At 34.8% G+C, this 19350-nt stretch overlaps 1 protein-coding gene across 10 annotated transcripts in view; it reads left to right on the top strand.

Moving 5' to 3' along the window:
- Positions 1–19350, top strand: part of GTDC1 (glycosyltransferase like domain containing 1) — a 476083-nt gene that overhangs the window by 101879 nt on the left and 354854 nt on the right. For 5 of the 10 annotated variants that reach the window (XM_069066750.1, XM_069066753.1, XM_069066759.1 and 2 more), the window contains exon 2: positions 14846–14982. In XM_069066750.1, the coding sequence (XP_068922851.1) occupies positions 14927–14982 (56 nt within the window). In that variant the 5' untranslated portion in view covers positions 14846–14926. Of the gene's footprint in view, positions 1–14206; positions 14350–14845; positions 14983–19350 lie in introns of those variants that run through there. The other 5 variants (XM_069066755.1, XM_069066757.1, XM_069066754.1 and 2 more) reach the window with 3 other exon arrangements.

Here is a 19350-nt window from a genome sequence, read left to right on the forward strand (position 1 = left end):
GCTTTTCTTGTGTTTTTGTCGTTTGGGATGTTTGTAAGTCGATTAAATTGACATTGAGTAAATTCCTTTTGGGGGGACAATAATGCTTCAAATACCTTTCTTTTATTGATTGTCCATCTTTTTCACTTGGTGATTAGGCTCAGTTTTGTAGAGTCTTTCATTTTTCATTGCATCTTAATTGCCTTTGCTTTTCAGTATATAGTATTCTGTGGCTTCATGTGGATGCAGAACAATCTTGGATTATTTAAATTTCCTTTCTTTTATATTTGAAGGTCTTTCTCTTGGTTGCTTGAAAAACTCATTGTTTATCCTTAAAATTGTTAGGTTGTTTGAAATTGTTAAAATTCCCTTTGAATTTGAAGCCTAGGAGTTTTTAAAATTTGTTTCTTTTTTTTTTTTTCTGGAGTTGATTTTTATTTTCTGTATTCAAAATTTCTGGGAAGTTTTCTTGCAATGTTTCCTGCATTTTGGTGTTTGCTTTCTGGTTTGTCATGGTCTCCTCAGAGATCTAAGATTATTTAATTTTCTATGAATATTCTTTCTTCGAGATGATGACTTTTGTCTATACAGAGATGATGTGTTTCTTTAGCATTATTGCATTTTGCTCCTGTTTTTCCAAATTGTTGATGATAATAACAACAATATTATAAAACAACAGTGACAAGAATAATGGTGAGGGTGGTGATAGTTATCATTTATATAGAATGTTAAGGTTTGCAAAGTGCTTTACATATTAATATATGTAATATTTTTCATTTTATTATCATATTTTCTCATTTTGTTATCACAACTACCCTTAGAAATTGATGTTATTGTTATCCCCATTTTACAGGTATGATAACTGAGACATAGAAATTAACTGACTTGCACAGGGTCACACGGCTATTGAGTGTCTGAGGCTAGATTTGGAGTCAAGTCTTCCTGATTTCCAGGTCCAGCATTATATGTCCTGCGCTGCCTGTCCATCTTTCTTCAATACATAGAATGTACCAAAGCTTTAGTAGCTTATAACTGCAGTAAGACTTTGTGATATACTCAGTATTTGTATCACATCTGTTTTCCCCCCTGCTTCTTTGGAGCGATATGCCACTATAGATTAATTTCTTTCTATTCTCCTAATTATTTCTACTTTAAAGAGTACTTACTTGGCAAGTTCTTATATTCTTTTCTAATTTGGGATTCCCTAGCATTCTGTTTTATCAAGCTTAGATTTAATTTACTTTGTTTTAAAATATTCAGAGAAACATGTAAGGTTTTTTTTTTTGATATTTTAGTACTCATCCTAATTTTAGTATCATTTCTGTTGATTTATCTGCTCATGTTCTAGGTTTTTAATTGAATTTTCTTTTCTTGACATTGCTGGTAGTTTTAGTATTTTGGATAAATAGTGTTCTAAAAGTGCGTTTTTAAGCTCAAGTGGAATAAAAAAGCTTAAAATGACTAAGTTTTGAGATATTCTTTATATATACATGTAACTATGCACACCTGTATGTAACTATATATATATATATACACCTATATATGTATGTATATCTGTGTTAGTGTGTATACACATGGGTGTATATAAATATATATATATATATATATATATATATATATATATATATATATATATATATATATATATATCTTCCCCTTTCCTTCACCTTCTGATAACTTTGTTGCTGAGTTTTCTGTTGCTGAGAATTCTGGGGACTAGAATTCAAAGGTGCCTCAACCCTTTTTGACAATAGGGGATTTACTTTTCACTGGCCTAGATCCATTTTGAATAGCTTTTGGGGACAAGACTAGCTTTGACTGGATTTTATTTCCTTTTCCTTTCTGGTCCAACCTACCCACATTTTGTCCCCCTTATCTCAGTTCTTTCCTCTCTTATTGATTGGCAAGTCAACTTCTGCTACTTTTTGCAACTTTGGAGATGGAAGAGGTGGACATTTTGAGCAGAATCTGTGCAACCTTGTGGTTTTCTAACCTAGGTTCTACTCCAGGCATAAGGAAGCACGATTACTTTTCCTCCCCCCCCATTTCTCCTCATAGTACTCCTCACATTGCCAGTCAGAGCCAGTGTCGGCTGCTTGTTACACTGTGGAAAGGAAGGGAATAGGAGTGCCAACTCATGCTATGGTCCCTTTTTTAGGTTCCCCCAAATAAGCCTGTGGGTTTGTTTATGCTGCCTGCTGAAAGATGGAGGCTGAAGGGGTGGGGTGCTATGTAACACATTAAGGATTAGTGTTCTCCAGTGTTAATTGTTAAAATTGTTATCTTGTTTGCTTCTTGATTTCTTGTCCTATAGATTCACCTGTAATTATTCTTCCTGTAGTAAATAGTCTATAGTACATATAGTATACTTCTTTGGGGTGGTTTTGAGAGTTTGTAGAAACTGGAGAAAATTGTTGAGGTCGCCATTTTACTGGTCACTTGATCCAGATGTCTTCTACCCCCCCAAATTAAAAAATTCCTTATTTACCTTCAAAACACAATATTGACATTCATAGGAAAACAATTAAAATATGGGTTTTTTTTTGTTTCATTCACATACCAAGATGTATAAAAACCAAGAAACATTTAATAAGTGCCTATTATCTACTCACTGTGTTTAGTGCTTGATTTGTTGGTGGAAAGGCAAGAGGATGTTATAGATATAAGAAGCCTTGCCCTCATGGAACTCATGGTTTAATGGGGGATATATATCTTAAACTAGCAAAAGTAAGACAGTGCATAGGCAGTAAAGGGATAGCTAGGGTGTCTAGTTAGGCTCAATGGATAGAGTGTCAGGCCTGAAGTCAGGAAGACCATTCTTTCTGAGTTAAAATCTGTCCTCAGACACTTAATAGTTGTATGACCCTGGGCAAGTCACTTAACCATATTTGCCTTAGTTCTCTGTCAAATGAGCTGGAGAAGGAAATGGCAAAAACCACTCCAGTATCTTTGCCCCAAAACAAAACCCGAAACAGTCATGAAGAATCAGACATAATTGAAATGACTGAACAAGAACAAAAAGTGATAGATATTTATATGGTACTTTAAGATTTGCAAAGCAGTTTATATTTTAAAATAAGATGTCAAATGGAAATCACTTAAAGCCACTTAAAAATTATGCTATTACTAATATAACACTGTACCTTTGTATGATGCTGTATTGTTTTACACTGTTATTTTATTGGATCTTTTTAATACTCTTGTCAAGTAGGGATATAGATAATATCCCTATTTAGAGATGAGGAAACAGGCTCAGAGACATTAAATGACATGATGGAACTTACATTAGTTCTTTTTACTTCTGGCATTATGCTTTTTTTGTTATATCAAAAGTTCTTCTCTAGTAGATTGTCAGCTTTTTGAGGGCAGAGACTATTTTATCTCACTTTTGTTTTTGTATCCCAGTACCTAGCAAAATGCAGGGCACATTGTAGAAATTTATTTAATGTGTATTGAACGATTGTTTGTACAGTTGCACTTAAAACGAAAATGTTCCTGCAAACTACCATTAATTTCATAAATATAGTTCGTGAAAAATATTTTGTCTTTAAGACAAAGAAAAAAATTGCTCTTAATATTTACTTCAAGGAACAAAAAAGGCAAAAATAATTATTTTGCAGAAGTGACTCTATCAGTCAGTGAGAATGCAGTTTGACTATGTACGCATGTGATTATACCTACTTGTAAAACAATTCAAAATACCAATTAATTCAGATTCTTTTGTAAATAATGCATCTCCTCAAAAAGATTGGGGAGCTTTTGAATGTAGCTGATTGGGAAAATAATGAATCCAGATTTGGGCCTTATTTGTTCATGCTATGATAGTTTTTGTTTTTTAAATTTGGACCTATGATTTCATTGGTGTAAAGAATTACCAGGTAAGTAAATTCCATGCAAACCTGAAACTGTTCTTCAATTAATAGCCTTAGGAAATTGTGTTAGGGTAATGAGAGGTCACTTAGCTTCTTTGAATCACAAGTGGGAATTGACTCTCTGAGAAGGGGAATACAGTTGTGTGGAAAGCTTTTTTATTATTGTTTTCAAACAGAGGCATTGTGGTGAAGTGGTAAGCATACAGAATTTACAGTCAGAAGACATGGATTCTAATCCTGTACTCCAATGTGATACCCATAGCAGCTGCTATGAATATGCATGCATATTTCCAGGGTAGATTAGCAAAATACAAGAGACTCTTCTCCTCAAAGACAAAACCAAAATATTTATTGGGAACATCCTTAGGATACCAGGAGGATCACTAATCCAGAGAGTGCCAGTATGGTGAGTCTTCTTTCTGTCAGACCTCCCCACAAAAGCAAATTCCCCTAGACAAATTCCTCCCTCCACCCACTCAACTTGCTTCTCACTCTCTCTCTGCTCTCCCTCACTTTCTGCTCCTGCTCTCTCTCCCCCTCCTCCTTGGGCAAGCTCCTCCCATGTTGGGCTCCATGTGATCACGAGTTCCATGTTTTAGGCCTATTAATGGGCAGGGAAGATCTTCCTATTTCATTAACATTACCAATCCCAAGCTTGACACTTACTACCTTTGTGACCTTGAACATAATTATTAGGAAATAGTCTTATATTGAAAAATAATTACACATAATTATTTGCCTGTGTTAGTGGAGCATAACCTCGTTGATGTAGATATATCCTCCAGTTGTGCAAATCATGGTTTATTCATGTGTTTAGTCATTTAATCAGTAACTGAAGTACCCACAGTGAGTCACATGCTTTGATAAACTCTGGAAATATACAGACAAAAATAAAATATTTCCTGCCCTCAAGGAGCTTAGATTCTATTAGGAGAGACAATACATATGCCTATAAATAAATATATAGAGATGCAGGGTTTATTTTGGTGGGATGGGCACTAGTAGTTGGGAGCAGAAGGAGTTGATTCAGGAAAGACTTCATGTAAGCTAGTACTGGAATCTTGTCCTGAAGGAAACAAGGTATTCTAGGAGACAGAGATAAGGAGGGGGATTGTATTCCAGGATTGAGGGACAGCCTTCTCATCCTTTGAGACTCTTGTCCAGCTTCTTCTATGTCCCTAAACCCTCCATGGATGAAATACCTAGTATACTGGATGCCTTCCTTTAGGATTTTTAATTTTTTATGGGAACTAATGCATTACTTAGAACTGTTTCTTTTTCCATTTCTAGTACTTACCTCCTTTTCCTACCATACCTTTCTTGAATGCTATTTATATTACACTTCTTACACTTAAATACTTTTTTTTTTTTAAAGCAATTGGGGTTAAGTAACTTGCTCAAGGTTACACAGCCAGTTATTTCTGGGTGTGGTGCTGAGTGCCTGAGCCCGGGATTCGATCTCCAGGTCGTCCCAACACTGGAACCGGTGCTCTTACTCCCTGAGCCACCTGGCCACCCCTAAGCAATTGGGGTTAAGTAACTTGCTCAAGGTTACACGGCCAGGTGTTTCTGGGTGTGGTGCTGAGTGCCTGAGCCCGGGATTCGATCTCCAAGTCTTCTCAACACTGGAGCCGGTGCTCTTACTTGCTGTGCTACCTGGCCGCCCCACACTTAAATACTTTTTAATAAATATGGTAGAATCTACTGAAGCCCACCATTGTTCTTTTGATTGATAGCAGTTTTGCCATATAAAAAGCCTTGAATTATTTGGGAGAATTGTTTTATTTTTTTTCCAAAGTAAATGAGCTCCTGCCTTACAAAAATGTAAATCATTATAGTAAGTTTTACAAGAAAACCAAGAAAGTGGAGAAGCTTAGAATCCCAAACAAATATGGAAGTTGAGATTGAAAATATGGGAGAAGAAGTTGTTTTTTTTTTTTTAAATCCTAAACACCTAAGATTATATTGAAACATAGCATACTGATTTTACATACAGAATTTTCAAAATTCAATAAATGTATTTGATACAGATTCGTGGAATATGTAGCAGCTGCCGGCTTCCTCTGTGCTTTAGATGAGAGCCTTGGCCACTAACAAACAAATGACAATGTTTTGGGTTTCATACATTCTACCACCTTTTACTGTATTTGGATCAAACTTAAGTATTGGTAAAACACTCTAGCAATACTGAATAGTAATGCAAAAACAACAGGCAGGAGCAAACAAAATCCATCCATTCAAATGAAAGGAGCTCTCCCCAAACCTAGCAACTTTTGAGAGCTGTCCAAAACTAGTTTTAGTTCACATTTGTTAGACAGAGAACCCTTGTTAGCCACTGCTCTGTGATTCTTTTTTTCCTAAATCTGTGCCTAGTACATCCCCCCATTACCTCTACCTCAGGAACATTCTATCCGGATTAAGCATTTAAAAAAAATTTTAAAACCCCAACAAAATCTGAGAGGTGTATGTGTATGTGGAGGAGGGAATGCCAAGGAGATACCCTTTGGAAAAAGAAACGTCTTACTAACTTTTCCCACTTTCTCATGCCCAACCTGCAACATGACAGTGATAAAAACAGATGGCATTTCTTCCCTCTCCATCCTTTTACATTCTCCCTACAGCTCCATAGCATTTTCCACCTTGCTCTGAGACCTTCACCTTCCTTTTCTACGGAAGTTTTGGCAGACATCTTAGCACTGGGAACCAGGTGTAAGCTTCTCCCCCCTCTTTCCAGGTCACCCAAATAGCCTTGCTTTTTTTTCCTGCTGCATCATTCTAGCATGTTTCAGACTTCACTTTCTCTGCACATTTCTCATGTAAGGAGGCTGACTTTCTCTTGGATGTAAGATAAAAGAAATACTTTTGAACTTGGCTTTTTAGTGTAGAAGAGGAGACTCCCCATGTGTTAGCCAGAGGTGGGGAACCTGTGGCCTTTTGGATTCAGTCAAAGGGCCACACTGGGTTTTAGGCACTCTCACTTGTTTTCTTTTTATCCCACTCCCCCTCTCCTTTTAAACCTCTTTTAGGGAAGCCCTTCGTTCATTTACAAAGTATGATTATCCTGTTTCTGCTTTTTCATTTTAAGCTCCACTTGGGTACAGCTGTAGCGCCAAGGTCATCTTTCTGTAGGTAGGAAACCAAGCTAGAGTTACCAGGAACAAAGTGCCACTACTTTGTGGGAAGAGGATTTTCTGGGGATCCCATCTCACCTAGCCATCCTCCAGCTTTATCTTTTCCAAGTTGGGGATCAGGGTAGGAGATAGCAGATGGGAGGGAGAGTTGATGTGCTTTATAGATGAGAAACCTGACTCTCTTACTGTAGTCCTTAGCTTTTATTGTGACATGGACTCCTTTGTCATTTTTTCTAGGGATCCCTTCTTAGGGTAATGTTTTTGTTTTTGTTTTTGCCTTTTGGAGGGCAATTGGGGTTAATTTGCCCAAGGTTACATGGCTAGTTTTTTTTTGTGTGGTTGTTAAGTGTCTGAGGCTGACTCCCCCTGACTCCAGCTTTACTCACTGTGCCACCTAGCCGCCCCAGGGTAATATTTTTAAATACATAAAATAAAGTAATAGGATTACAGAGGAAAGTAATTATACTGAAATGTTATCAAAATATTTTAAAACTGGACAGGTCCCTATCAACTCTGCAGTTAAGGACCCTTGTTTTAAGGCCTCTTCTAGTACTAAGTAGGAATTCATAGGAATATAAGATTTTATTTTTTCTAAGGAAAGACTTTAGAGATCATCAGCCACTCTTAATCTTTTTTGTGTGTGTGTTTGTCACAGTCCTCTTTGGAAGACTGTTGAAGCCTATGGACCTCTTCCCGTTTTAAAATGCAAAAACCCCCCAAACAAACAAACCCCACATAGGATTGCAAAACAAAACAACATACTGAAATAGTTATCAATAGAGAAATATATAGTTGTATATAATTATATACGATGTATTATGTTATTATATAAACTTATATAACATGTAACCATATATACATAAAGAAAATTACATATGTGTACATATGCACACATATACTATATAGCTACGTATATTTAATCATTCATTCATTTATCTATGTTTAAGTATTTCATGGACCCTAGATTAAGAACCCCTCCTCTAAGGGATTGGGTGCCAGGATGTAGGTAATTACTTGACCTTGCTAACCTCAGGGACATGCCTTCCTTCCTTGAAACACCATTAGCAGTCATAGGGGAGGATCATATAATATCATAGCTTTGAAGCAAGAGGAGTCCTTGTTGATGATCGAATCCAGCTCTTTCTCTTATTTTGTAATTGAGGAAACTGAGGCATACAGAAGTATGATGACTTCCCCAAGGTAACACAGATACTATGTTGCAGCCATCAGGAAGCTTCTACATTGTATATCCTCATGTTCAAACTGGTGGGAAGCTGTTAGTACTGCTGCTTCTGCTGCTGAAGAAACCAATGAAGTTTAATCCCTGTCTGTACAATAAGCTACATGGAAGCTTTTTATAAGTCATATTTGGGTGGACAAGTCTATATTTTATTGAGAACCACATAGTATTATATTTCTTTTGTTCTGTTGCATTAATGTTTTCTCTTCAGCAAAGTAGTCTAGCATAATAGATAAAGAGCCAATATTTAAGCCAGTAAGACCTGGGTTGAAATCCCTCATGTAAATTGTATGACCCTGGGAAAGTCACATGATTTCTCATTTTCTAGTCAACTTTCTAACAATATAAGTTGTAGACAAGGTGCTAACCTGTAATGGTAGAGGGAGTTTCATGCCCTGGAGTTCCCTAGATAAGTGAAATCACAGGTCTAGTCTCTATTCTTGATTCAACAAGGAAGTGTTGCATATGCTTTATCCTTGTTTTAGCTAAAGATCAAAATTAGCCAATGTGATTAGCAGGGAAGAAAAATTAGCAAATTAATGAATCAGGATTCAGGTGATACCTTATTGCAAAGGTTTATCTTTTGTTAGCGTATTAAATATGCTAACAAAAATTAAATTAATACTATTATTTGAATGATTACTGACATTATTTAATACTCTTACCTAATATTATTATTTGAAAATTAAATTAAATACTGTTCTTTGAATGATATCAGTAAGTGGATATGCCTACTCAGCTTAGTTTCCTGTGGTGAAATGAAAGATGTATAACTTTTTAAACATCATATTCCTTATTAATGGACATTAATGACTTGAATAGAGTTGGTTGTCAGCCAGATAATTTTATTTGAAAGGCAGAGTGAGTGTTGTAAAAGGAGAAATGGACTGGAAGTTTCTGGACCTGACTCAAATTTTGTTGCTTAGCTTCATTTCTTGACCTTTGGCAAGTCACAAACACTTTAAGCCTGTTTCTTCACCTGAAAAAAATGGGGACAATAGTACTTAGATTCTCTGCTTATCAGAATTATGGCAATGATCAAATAAGAATAAGATGTATATAAAGCTTTGAAAATACGTGATATTCTAATGATTCTATAAAAGAAACGAGAACTTCAAGTAGTAGAAATACCACAAAAGACCAATTAATGAACACTCCACTTTGTTATTCCTTATATTGACTTATAATACCATGTTGTAATATCAAATTAAATGTAATTAGCAGAATTAGACACCATTCTTATCTATCTAGTCAAGACAAACATCATGAGAATTGTATTTTCATAGAAAACAAGTTTTGGGGATAAAGTACACTCTTTTTCACAAGAATCACCATTTAAGCCCTCCGACTATTCTCCCTTTATTGCCATTTATTCCCACACTTTAAAATATGTATAATGGTGGAAGGGTTGAATTTTAATTAGACAATATTTGTTACATATGAATTTTCAGAAATTGGATAGTTGGGCCTATTGAAAAATTTTGCATGCAAGAAATCCGGACCTATGGATTTAAATATTTTGGAGAAAAATGCAATGGAGCTGCTTTTCTCCATGTGGCATTTAAAAATAATTCCTTTTAATGATTTCACCTTGTTTCTGTTTGTATGTCTTTCATTTCTAATTCACTATTGAATGCTGTGTCTTATGCCATTATCAACATGCAGTACTTATTTTAAGCTGTTATTCCTCTGGGTCAACCATTTGAAAATGTAATTTTATATTTGCTGAAAGCTTAAAAAATAAAGCAAAAGAGAGGGTCTAAATAATTGTTTAAATCCTCAGCAATATATGTAGTGCTAAATATGAGTTAATTCTTTTCACAGAGTTGCTTGCTGTTGGAGACCCTGCATATTTGTTTTAGCACACTCAGTTATTGGTTAAAAGAGACAATCATAGCCTTACAGCCAAGAATATAATAGTAAAAATGTAGTAAATGAATTGTAATCAGCAGACAATTTCTTCTGCTGTAATGTGATTTAATTTGGTAAATATATATATTTATATATAAAAGCTAGTGTATGAAATCATTTGCTGAATAAGAGATGGTAAAATAACACATATTTTCATTAACCCTTAAGCAGGGAAATTGTAAATTTTCATGCAAATGAGCCAGGTCATCACTGCCTATCACCCAATTCTGATATAAAACAGACAACTAATTCTTTTCTATCCTGCTGAGTCCTATTAAACTTCTGATGTACTTTTTACTAATAGTTTTGCAATTCACCTAACTTAAAACCCTTACCTTAATAACAGGAACAACTCTTAATTTCACTAGGTGACCAAATGTGCCATTTTACAGATGTAGGAATTTAATATAATTTATCCTCATGACTATTCTTATTTAAAAAAAAAAGGAAACCCAAATGAATTTTTCAGTTCTATTAAGCGGTTAGCAACTGCTATATACTACCAATCTCTGTGATAGTTGATTTGTTCCTTTACTATGCAAATTTTAGGTATACAAAGATCCTCTGCTTTTATTTAAGAAATATGCCTGGAGGCTAGATTGGTAGGCTTTAGGGAGATATCTGGTTTGGTGTGAAATAAATAGTTGTTAAAGCATCACATGAATTGTGTCTTAGAAGATGAAAAGTAGAGCTGTGAGAGCCTGGGAAAAGCCAACTGTACCTGTCAGGCAGGCTCATCTCTTTGTTTCATTTTGCTAAAAATATGGCAGAATTTAAAATGATGACAATGAATAATGGCATCATAAAGTAATTCATGAAAATAAGTCATTTCTTGCAAAAGCTTTATGAAAAGTTATAAAGTGTACTGATGCTGCTTGATATGACTTGAGAACTGAGGCTAGAAAAAATGCAGTGTAGTTATGGCAGTTTGGGGATAACTATTGATATATTAAGGTTTATAAGTGTTAATGAAGATAATCTAATTAGGATTGGTGTCTGTGATGGGAATATCTTATTGTAGGGGAGTTTTGTGCCTATTTTTAATTACTGCCAGTTTTTGATTTTGTGACTTCTTGCCATGTATTTTTTTTTTTTTTGGTATTTTGAAGTTCTTGCACAAAGAATTAGAAGTGTTGTGAAACACTAGAAAGAGGGCTGTATTTGGGAGTGGGAGAACCTAGTTTGCAGTCTTAGGTCTACCACTTACTCTCCCTGTGATCTTGGATAAATCCCATAAGCTCTCAATGTATAGTTTATTCATTTATAAATTAAGGGGTCTGTTAACTTGCTTTTAAAAAAATTTTCAATAAGTGTATCTCAATACATTTAGGTCCCTTTATAATCCTATGTATTTTACTTTATGCATTTAAAAACATTATTCTCAGGGTGGCTAGGTGGCACAGTGAATAGAGCACCAGCCCTGTAGTCAGGAGGACCTGAGTTTAAATGGCTTTAGACACTTTTAAACTAGCCGTGTGACCTTGGTCAAGTCACTTAACCCCAACTGCCCTACTACCTTCCCCCCTCCAAAAAAAAGAAAAGAAAAAAAAAACATTATTCTGAGGAGACCATAGGTTTCACCAGAGTGCTAAAAGGCTCTTTGACATAGAGGAGTTTTAGAATTCCTAGACTAGATTATCAGAGGTCCCTTCCAGCTTTCTATCTATGATGCTGTGATTCTTTACCTATAGTGGAACACATTTATATGTCGATAACTTGAAGAATTAGCAGGTTCAGTGGCTATTTGTGATTCCTCCCCCTTCCCTCCTTTAATACAAGCATCTAATTCTGAGGACATTTTTAAATATACCAAAGTATGTTTGAGCCCTAGATCATGATGTGAGGGTTGGACTTCTGAATAATCTAGTGTGACTTAGGTTAGAATGAAGTTACTTTATCATATTATTGGTCTGTATTAATTTACCTCTCTTTTGCCTCAATATTTGATTAAAAATATTTCAATCCTCTCACCCTCTTTTATGGATCTTATGTCCACCCACTTCTTCTTTCTGGTTTTCTAGTACTAGAAGAAATTGCCAGTAGACAGGGTTATAATTTTCAAAGATTTTAGCTAAAAAAGAAATTGATAAATTTTGACTTATACATTTTATATATGTGTGTATATGTACATGTATATATATATATATATACACATTAATGTAGCTGTATGTTCATCCATTCATTTGTGATTTTAAAAAAACTGATTCTCATAAATCACTTTACCGTTATCAATATAGCAAAAATATGTAACAAAATAAATTTAATGAGCAGAATGAAGTATAGACTGTATGTTCAGACCTCATTCTGATTTTCATATGTACTAAGCAAGTTTTTATTAACTTTCATGTCAGTACATAAATGTGATTATTATATACTTCATAATATACTTATTATATATCCAGTATGTATGTGTGTATGTGTATATACATATATATATATATATAATATATTTGAATGAACCTGTGATCTCAGTAACGTGAGTCCTCCTTTGAGTAATAACATATTGTTACCCATCCACAGTTTGCACCATATGCTGCCTGTCCATGCTTTCCTGTAAATCTTCCATAGGACTGTCTGTTCTGTCTGCTGAGGTAGATAGATTTCTGGCCTAGAGTCAGGAAAACCTGAATTCAAATTTGGCCTCAGATACTTATTAGCTCTGTGACTCGGGGCAAGTCAATTAACCTCTGTCTACCCCAGTTTCCCCAAATATAAAATGGGATTAATGATAGCACCAGCCTGGCAGGGTTGTTGTGAACACCAAATGACATAGTTTTTGTAAAAGATGTTTATTACCATAGTGCCTGATAGATAGTAGATGCTTAATAGATGTTCATTCACTTCCCCCTTCCATATGTGCTGGTATCTTTTTCTACATCTGTTGTCATTGCCTAGATACCAATGGAGTATCCATCTTGTCTTTTATATATTTTTCAAAATACACGACTAATTTACCTCCTTTTCTGACCATATATATTTCTTTGGTGATATTCAATACTTTTCTTCTCCTGCCTAATTCTTTATTAACAGCCCCCATTCCTACCATGTACCTTTCTGTTGTCCTTTGGTTGATTTTCAACTTTTTTTTTTCATATAGTATTCTTGACTTAAAGACATATAGCATCAGCAGAAGAATATTTTTGCTAGAAGATGAGCCTTTATTTCTGGGAGAAACTTGGGGTCATTTAAAGCATTCTGCAGTTCTCCAGGGGTAAACTAGTCTATTATCTTTCCTTGTCCAGCTAATTGTTCATATGTAATACTTGTCCAAGATAACACACCCCCCTTCACATAGCATAGCTTGGACTATAGGTATTCTTTATCCATTTTTTTTTTTTTACAATTTTTTTTTTCTCATGGAGATTATTAGGTCAAACTTTTTTGAGTGATTCGAAGTCTTACTTAGGGGTCCCTGCAAGGTTCAGGATCTTGATGTGATCAGCCACCATGTCATCTGTAAACAGGAACATTTGAGGTACTTTAAGGTAAATTGTTGAGAATTTCTCTTCCATTTTTACTCCATGCTAAACATCTTCCATGATGGAGGCAAACATACATTTTCTTGTTTTGTGCTTCACTTGATTCTCTCAATTGAGTTATCTGTGGTACATTTTTCAAGGAAACTTTTATGATTTTTGACAAACGGGAAATTTTTGTTGAAATTTTTATGGCAGTGTTTTGATTGCCTAAATTAGCCAATTAGCATTTATTAAGCATCTACTATGTTTCAGACACTGTGTGTGCTAAGGAAGCAGTGGATATAGAACTGCAAGAAATGGTCTCTGCTCTCAGGTAGCTCCTAGTCTAATGAAGGAGTGCACAGTCAAATGGACCTATGCTTTTGTATTATAGTCAGACACTGGTAAGTACAATGGGATCTTTTACCTTTGTATTAAACCTTTTAGTCACTTGTGTGATGTGGTCTTCTGTAGGATATCATTTGTAAAAGTCTGCTTATTTCTTTCTCATACTTTCAACAAGGATACCCATGACAAATGTGTAGGTTTTGGAAGTTATTGGTCCATAGTTACTGATATTTTGTTATTCAAAAAAAAATTTTTTTTTGGCGACAGCTGCACTGTCATTGATGGAGGAAAGAATCTGCTATTGAAATCTTTTAGAGATCATTTCCATTTCATCCCCATTGTCCATCCAGTTTCTACCTGAAATTCTTTCAAGATAATTCTCTCTCCCCTGCTTTTTGATATTTTATGAGGTATGTTGATTATAGTCTTGTACAATTCTCTTTTATAAGATTTTACAAATGAGTTAATATTCAGTTGTTCTTTTGGCTATCACAGCCCATATCATTATCCCTGATAATGAGATAAAGTGTTTGCTGATGGTACCTAGTTTCTTTTGTTCTCCTTGTTGTGGTAATTTATTTAATCAAGCAAGCCAATAGTCAATGAATCATAATTGCTTAAAATCCCTTAGGATATGGTGATAGTTTATGTTGATATCTGTTCTTTTATCCATTTTTCCATTTTCAGGTATTTATAGCTTGTTTAAATAGGTCAGGTTGAAGTTGGCCCAAATTTATACCATACCCTCTCATTTTTATTCTTTCTTCTTGTCATAGATTTTGATATTTGCTCTGAGTCCATGCTTTTGATTATACAGTTAGCTTAGAAATGACTCCAGCATTAATAACTAGTTATTTCCTTTCTGTTGAAATATAATCAATGAGCATTTTTTTTTTATATTTACAGAATCACAGAATTTCAGAGTTGGAAGGGATCAGCAGCCATCTAGTCCAGACCACACCTGAAAAAAAATCATCACTGTAACATATGATCATCCATCTTCTGCCTGACTCTCCAAAGAAGGAAGGCCGCTCCTTCCCAAGGTAGCCCATTTTACTTTTTGGACAGTTCTAATTATTAAGAAATTTGTCAAAAAAAAAAAAAGAAATTTGTCTTCACATCAAACCTAAATTTGTCTTTCTGCAGCTTCCACCCATTACTCCTGTTTCTGCCCTTTAGGGCAGATCAAGGGCTAATTCTCTTCCAGTTATCAGGAATCACCTGAATTCATTAGCTTTCTGATTCAAATTCTGCCTTCAGCTGCCTTCAAAATCAATTCTTTCAACTGATCCTCTTGTGAAATGGGCATTTCCCCCCCAGTTAACTATATTTGCATTATATAAAAGACAGTCACTTGCAAAATTGGTTTAGTTTTTTAAAATACCAGATATAATTCAGCCCTCTATGTGTTTGGAAGTTACTTTTGTTTATATAAAATACAACTTTAAATACTTTTCTAAGACTATGACCACATATCAGGAAGGCAAGGATAAACAGGAATTAAGGAATAGAGTTTTCCCAAAGCTGCAGTGTGAAAAGTTGTTTTCCACATACCTGAATGTGTTCTCTTTTCTATAGGAAATCCAAGCAGAGCTATAAGTTATGTTACTTGACCTTCTGTCTTCCTCAGTTTCTGTATCTTGAGATGATAACCCCTGCCTCCCAGGGTTGTTGTAAAGATCATATGACATAATATTTGTAAAGCGCTTAGTATAGTGCCTGGCACATAGTAAATACTATATAAATGCTAGCTATGATGCTACTGCTGATGATATGAAGCATTTTGTCATTGTCCTCTTTGACATGAAATACCAATAATGGGATTTTGGAGTTAGAGTATTACTTAACAAATAGTTAAGTAACTTTTCTTATATAATTCTAAATATTTTCTTGGGCCAGTTAGACCAGGATTCATGGCTTCACTGATAGCCTCTTAGAATTCCTGTCTTTCTTTATCTCCTTCACCATTCACTGTTTCCATATTTACCAACTTTCTCCATTTGAAGGGGTGGGGTGATTCCTTAGAGTTGTTTTAATTTGCATTTCCCTTATTATTTGTGATTTGGAACATTGTTATTCATATACTTACTAATAGTTTATATTTTCTGTTTCAAAAACTGTTCACATCCTTTGATCAAGGATTCAGTGGAAAGAATGGATGGAAAGAATATTGGATGTAGAGTCAGTTGGTCTGAGGGCCTAGATTCAAATCCTACCCCTGTGTATGACCTTGGATAAACCCCTCATCCTCTCTAGGCCTCAGTAGATTTAGTTGTAATGTGAAGTTGTGTTGGACTTAGATGACCTTGGTAATGTGAGATTGTTGGACTAGATGACCCTGTGGATCTTATTCTGAGATACTATATTATATTTATCTTTTGGGTAATGACTAAGTTTTATATATTTGTGTCAGTTCCATATAGAATCATTAATTCATTTGCACAGTAACCAACATGAAGGTAGAAGTTGGCACAGTTGGTGGCAGGCAGATCCTGATGACCTCATGTAGTACTTGTAGGACACTTAGCAGCTTCTGGTATTTGTATGAAATGGAATATTTCATCCCCTTTCTCCTTATTCTTTGAGATTTCTGTCTTTTTTTTTCTTTTCTGATGAATTATTGGGGGTCTAGCATACTCTATGTCCCTATCATTTTCCCCTATGGTCTTTTATTATCTTTTTCTTACTCAGTATTTGTCTTTTTAAAAGAATGCTCATTTTTTTATACCTTCTGTCGTCTTTGTTAATGAAAAGATAAAATACTCTGAAGCATAAAGAATTCATAGTGTGTTTTTCATTTGTTCTTTCTTGTAAATAATTATTAGCAGTACCCAGGATTTGAGCTTATATTTTGAACACTGTGTTTTTTAATGTATTTATGTTAGGTTTATGCCCACTAGACACTTGAATCTTGGGCATAATGTTTGTGGGAGTGGGGCATATTTTTATCAAGATTTCTCTTTCTGTTAGTTTTGTAGGCTGAGGGTAGCAGGTGCATTTGATATATTCAGTTGTAGATCCTTTTTGAATAGAGAATAAGGAGTAAACTCCTAAAAATGAATCCTACTTACTAACTAACATTTTTGTGACTGCTTTTTAGTCATTGCCTATAGATTTAATCCTCCCCCCATTCCCTTGCATTCAGTTATAAAACAAACATTAAAAGCAATTATGTCCCCTTAACATATATAAAGGGAAATATTAACAAAAATGAAATACTTCCTACACTCAGGGAACCCACGTTCTACTGGGGGATACAACATGCACACAGATAAGTAAATACAAGGTAATTATAATTTAATGATCATCATCAGTGACTGTTTCACCTTCTACTGTATATCACTAAAAATTCTATAATATTTTTTAGCATTTCTTCAGTTTTCCTCTAGCTCTAGTTCAAACTTCTTAAGTTTTTTTTTTTAGGTCTCCTAATTATTATACATATTTCAATAATGAAAGTCCAAACTAATGTTATATTTGCACATTAAATTCTGTATCTAATGTAGCACATTGCAATGCCAGTGTCCTTCTGTGTATGGGGAATAGGGAGCAAGACAACTAATCACCTATTGTTCACAAGTCCCTGGGGTAGCCTATAGTTATTTGGTCCTCTAAGGTTACCTCCCACCGGAAACTTTTAAGAGTGCCTAGTGTACAAAATATCACCGTCTTAATCAAGGTAAAACACAAGGGATTATCACTCTAATTTGATGATATTTCGTTGCTTAAAAGAAATTGAAACCTAAAAGAAGCTAAAGATTAAAAAACAATCATGTGAACAAGATACTCATATCAGTTGACATCTCTAGTTGGATCTGAAGCACTATCTGTCACGAAGACTGCCTTGTCTGGCAGGTTGGAATTGGGTCTGGGAAGCCACCAAATATTTCAAAATGTTGTGTAAATGCAGGAAATTAGCCAAGTGGTTCTCAGGAACAGAAGGGAGTTAATTGGATTTACAATAGTAGAGACTATTGGTTTCTTAATACGTTCAATACAAATAGTTCTTGGATGTTACATAGGATTGGGAGAAAAAAAAAGTATTGAGTGGGATGCTCAGGTGAAAGGGGATGTTGGGGTAGTGTAGGCTGGAGTGAGGTAGAGACGGTGTGAAGAGCTGATGATATTGAATGATACACTCTTGCAAATAGTTTCTGCCAGTTGAGATTACTTTGATCCGTCTGATTATTTTGCGATCATATCTGAACTTTATCCTATTGTGTATATGTGGAACAACCTTGCAATCTACATTTGTTTCTGTCATTATTCAAAATTATGTATAAATTCTTTCTCTTCCCTCCCTCAAAAGACTCTCTTTGAGCTATATCTAAGTCTCCACAGTAATTCTAGGAGGAAGCCATAATCACTAGCATATAATAAGAGGGGAAGAGATGTAGTTGACAAGTTAATGACATATACTTTATTTTTACTAGACTATAAGATCCTTGAGAATCTATTCTTTATTTTTTTAATTTTAGAATTATTATATTCTGTACCTCTGAAATGATTTGATATGGTTTCTAGATTAGAATATAAAGCAATATTAGTCATTTCAAGGAGAAATTGGAAGGAACAGATTCTTTGAGGTACCTGGAATGAGCAATAAATAAAATTTAAAATTTCCTTATAGTTAAGACAAAAAGCAAACACATTTAAGGGTCATGGTTTTCCCCCCTAACATTAGAAAATACATACTATTTATCAGAACAAAAAGTGATTTTCTTACTAAATTCAGACAAGGATTGTTATGTGGTTCCCTTGCATAAAGGGCATTGAGTAATATAGTATGAAGATCTGCTATTCCATAGGACATTTTTCATATTAATCCTTTGTAAAGGTGATAACCTAAAATCAAATTGTAACATGGTTGTGGCCTCTTCACAAGTGACTGGAAGAATGCTCCTAGGTTTTGGCACTTTGATCATATTATAAGCACTATTCTAGATACAGTGGGAAGTCTCAACAGGTAAGATTAGACCCATTCCCTTGTTCAATTTATAATCTAGTATTGGAAATACAGCCACTGCTCAAATATATGTTATTTTCTGAGGAAGTTGATGATGAATATAGGGACAGAACCTGAAAACCTGGAAAAATGGATATTATATATTAAAATTAGTGTTTAATAAGAGTCCAGACCTTTGGGGAAACTTATTTAGCGGTTGTTTTTTTAACTTTATTAATAATTATAGGCTAGTTTAGGTAAGTGAAATAGGAGCATTATGATTAGCAAATACTATTTATTGCTTAGGGCAGTTAAGTGTTGCACTGGGCCTGAAGTCAGGAAGACCTGAGTTCAAATCCGGTCTCAGACATTTACCAGCCATGAGACTCTGTGGGTATCACTTAATCCTGTTTGTCTCAGTTTCCTCATCTGTAAAATGAGCTGGAGAAATGGCAGACCATTCCAG

This window comes from Petaurus breviceps, unplaced genomic scaffold (genome assembly GCF_028583685.1).
Source record: "Petaurus breviceps papuanus isolate PSGF00001 unplaced genomic scaffold, PetGlider_PUasm1.0 90723, whole genome shotgun sequence".
Classification (NCBI taxonomy): domain Eukaryota; kingdom Metazoa; phylum Chordata; class Mammalia; order Diprotodontia; family Petauridae; genus Petaurus; species Petaurus breviceps.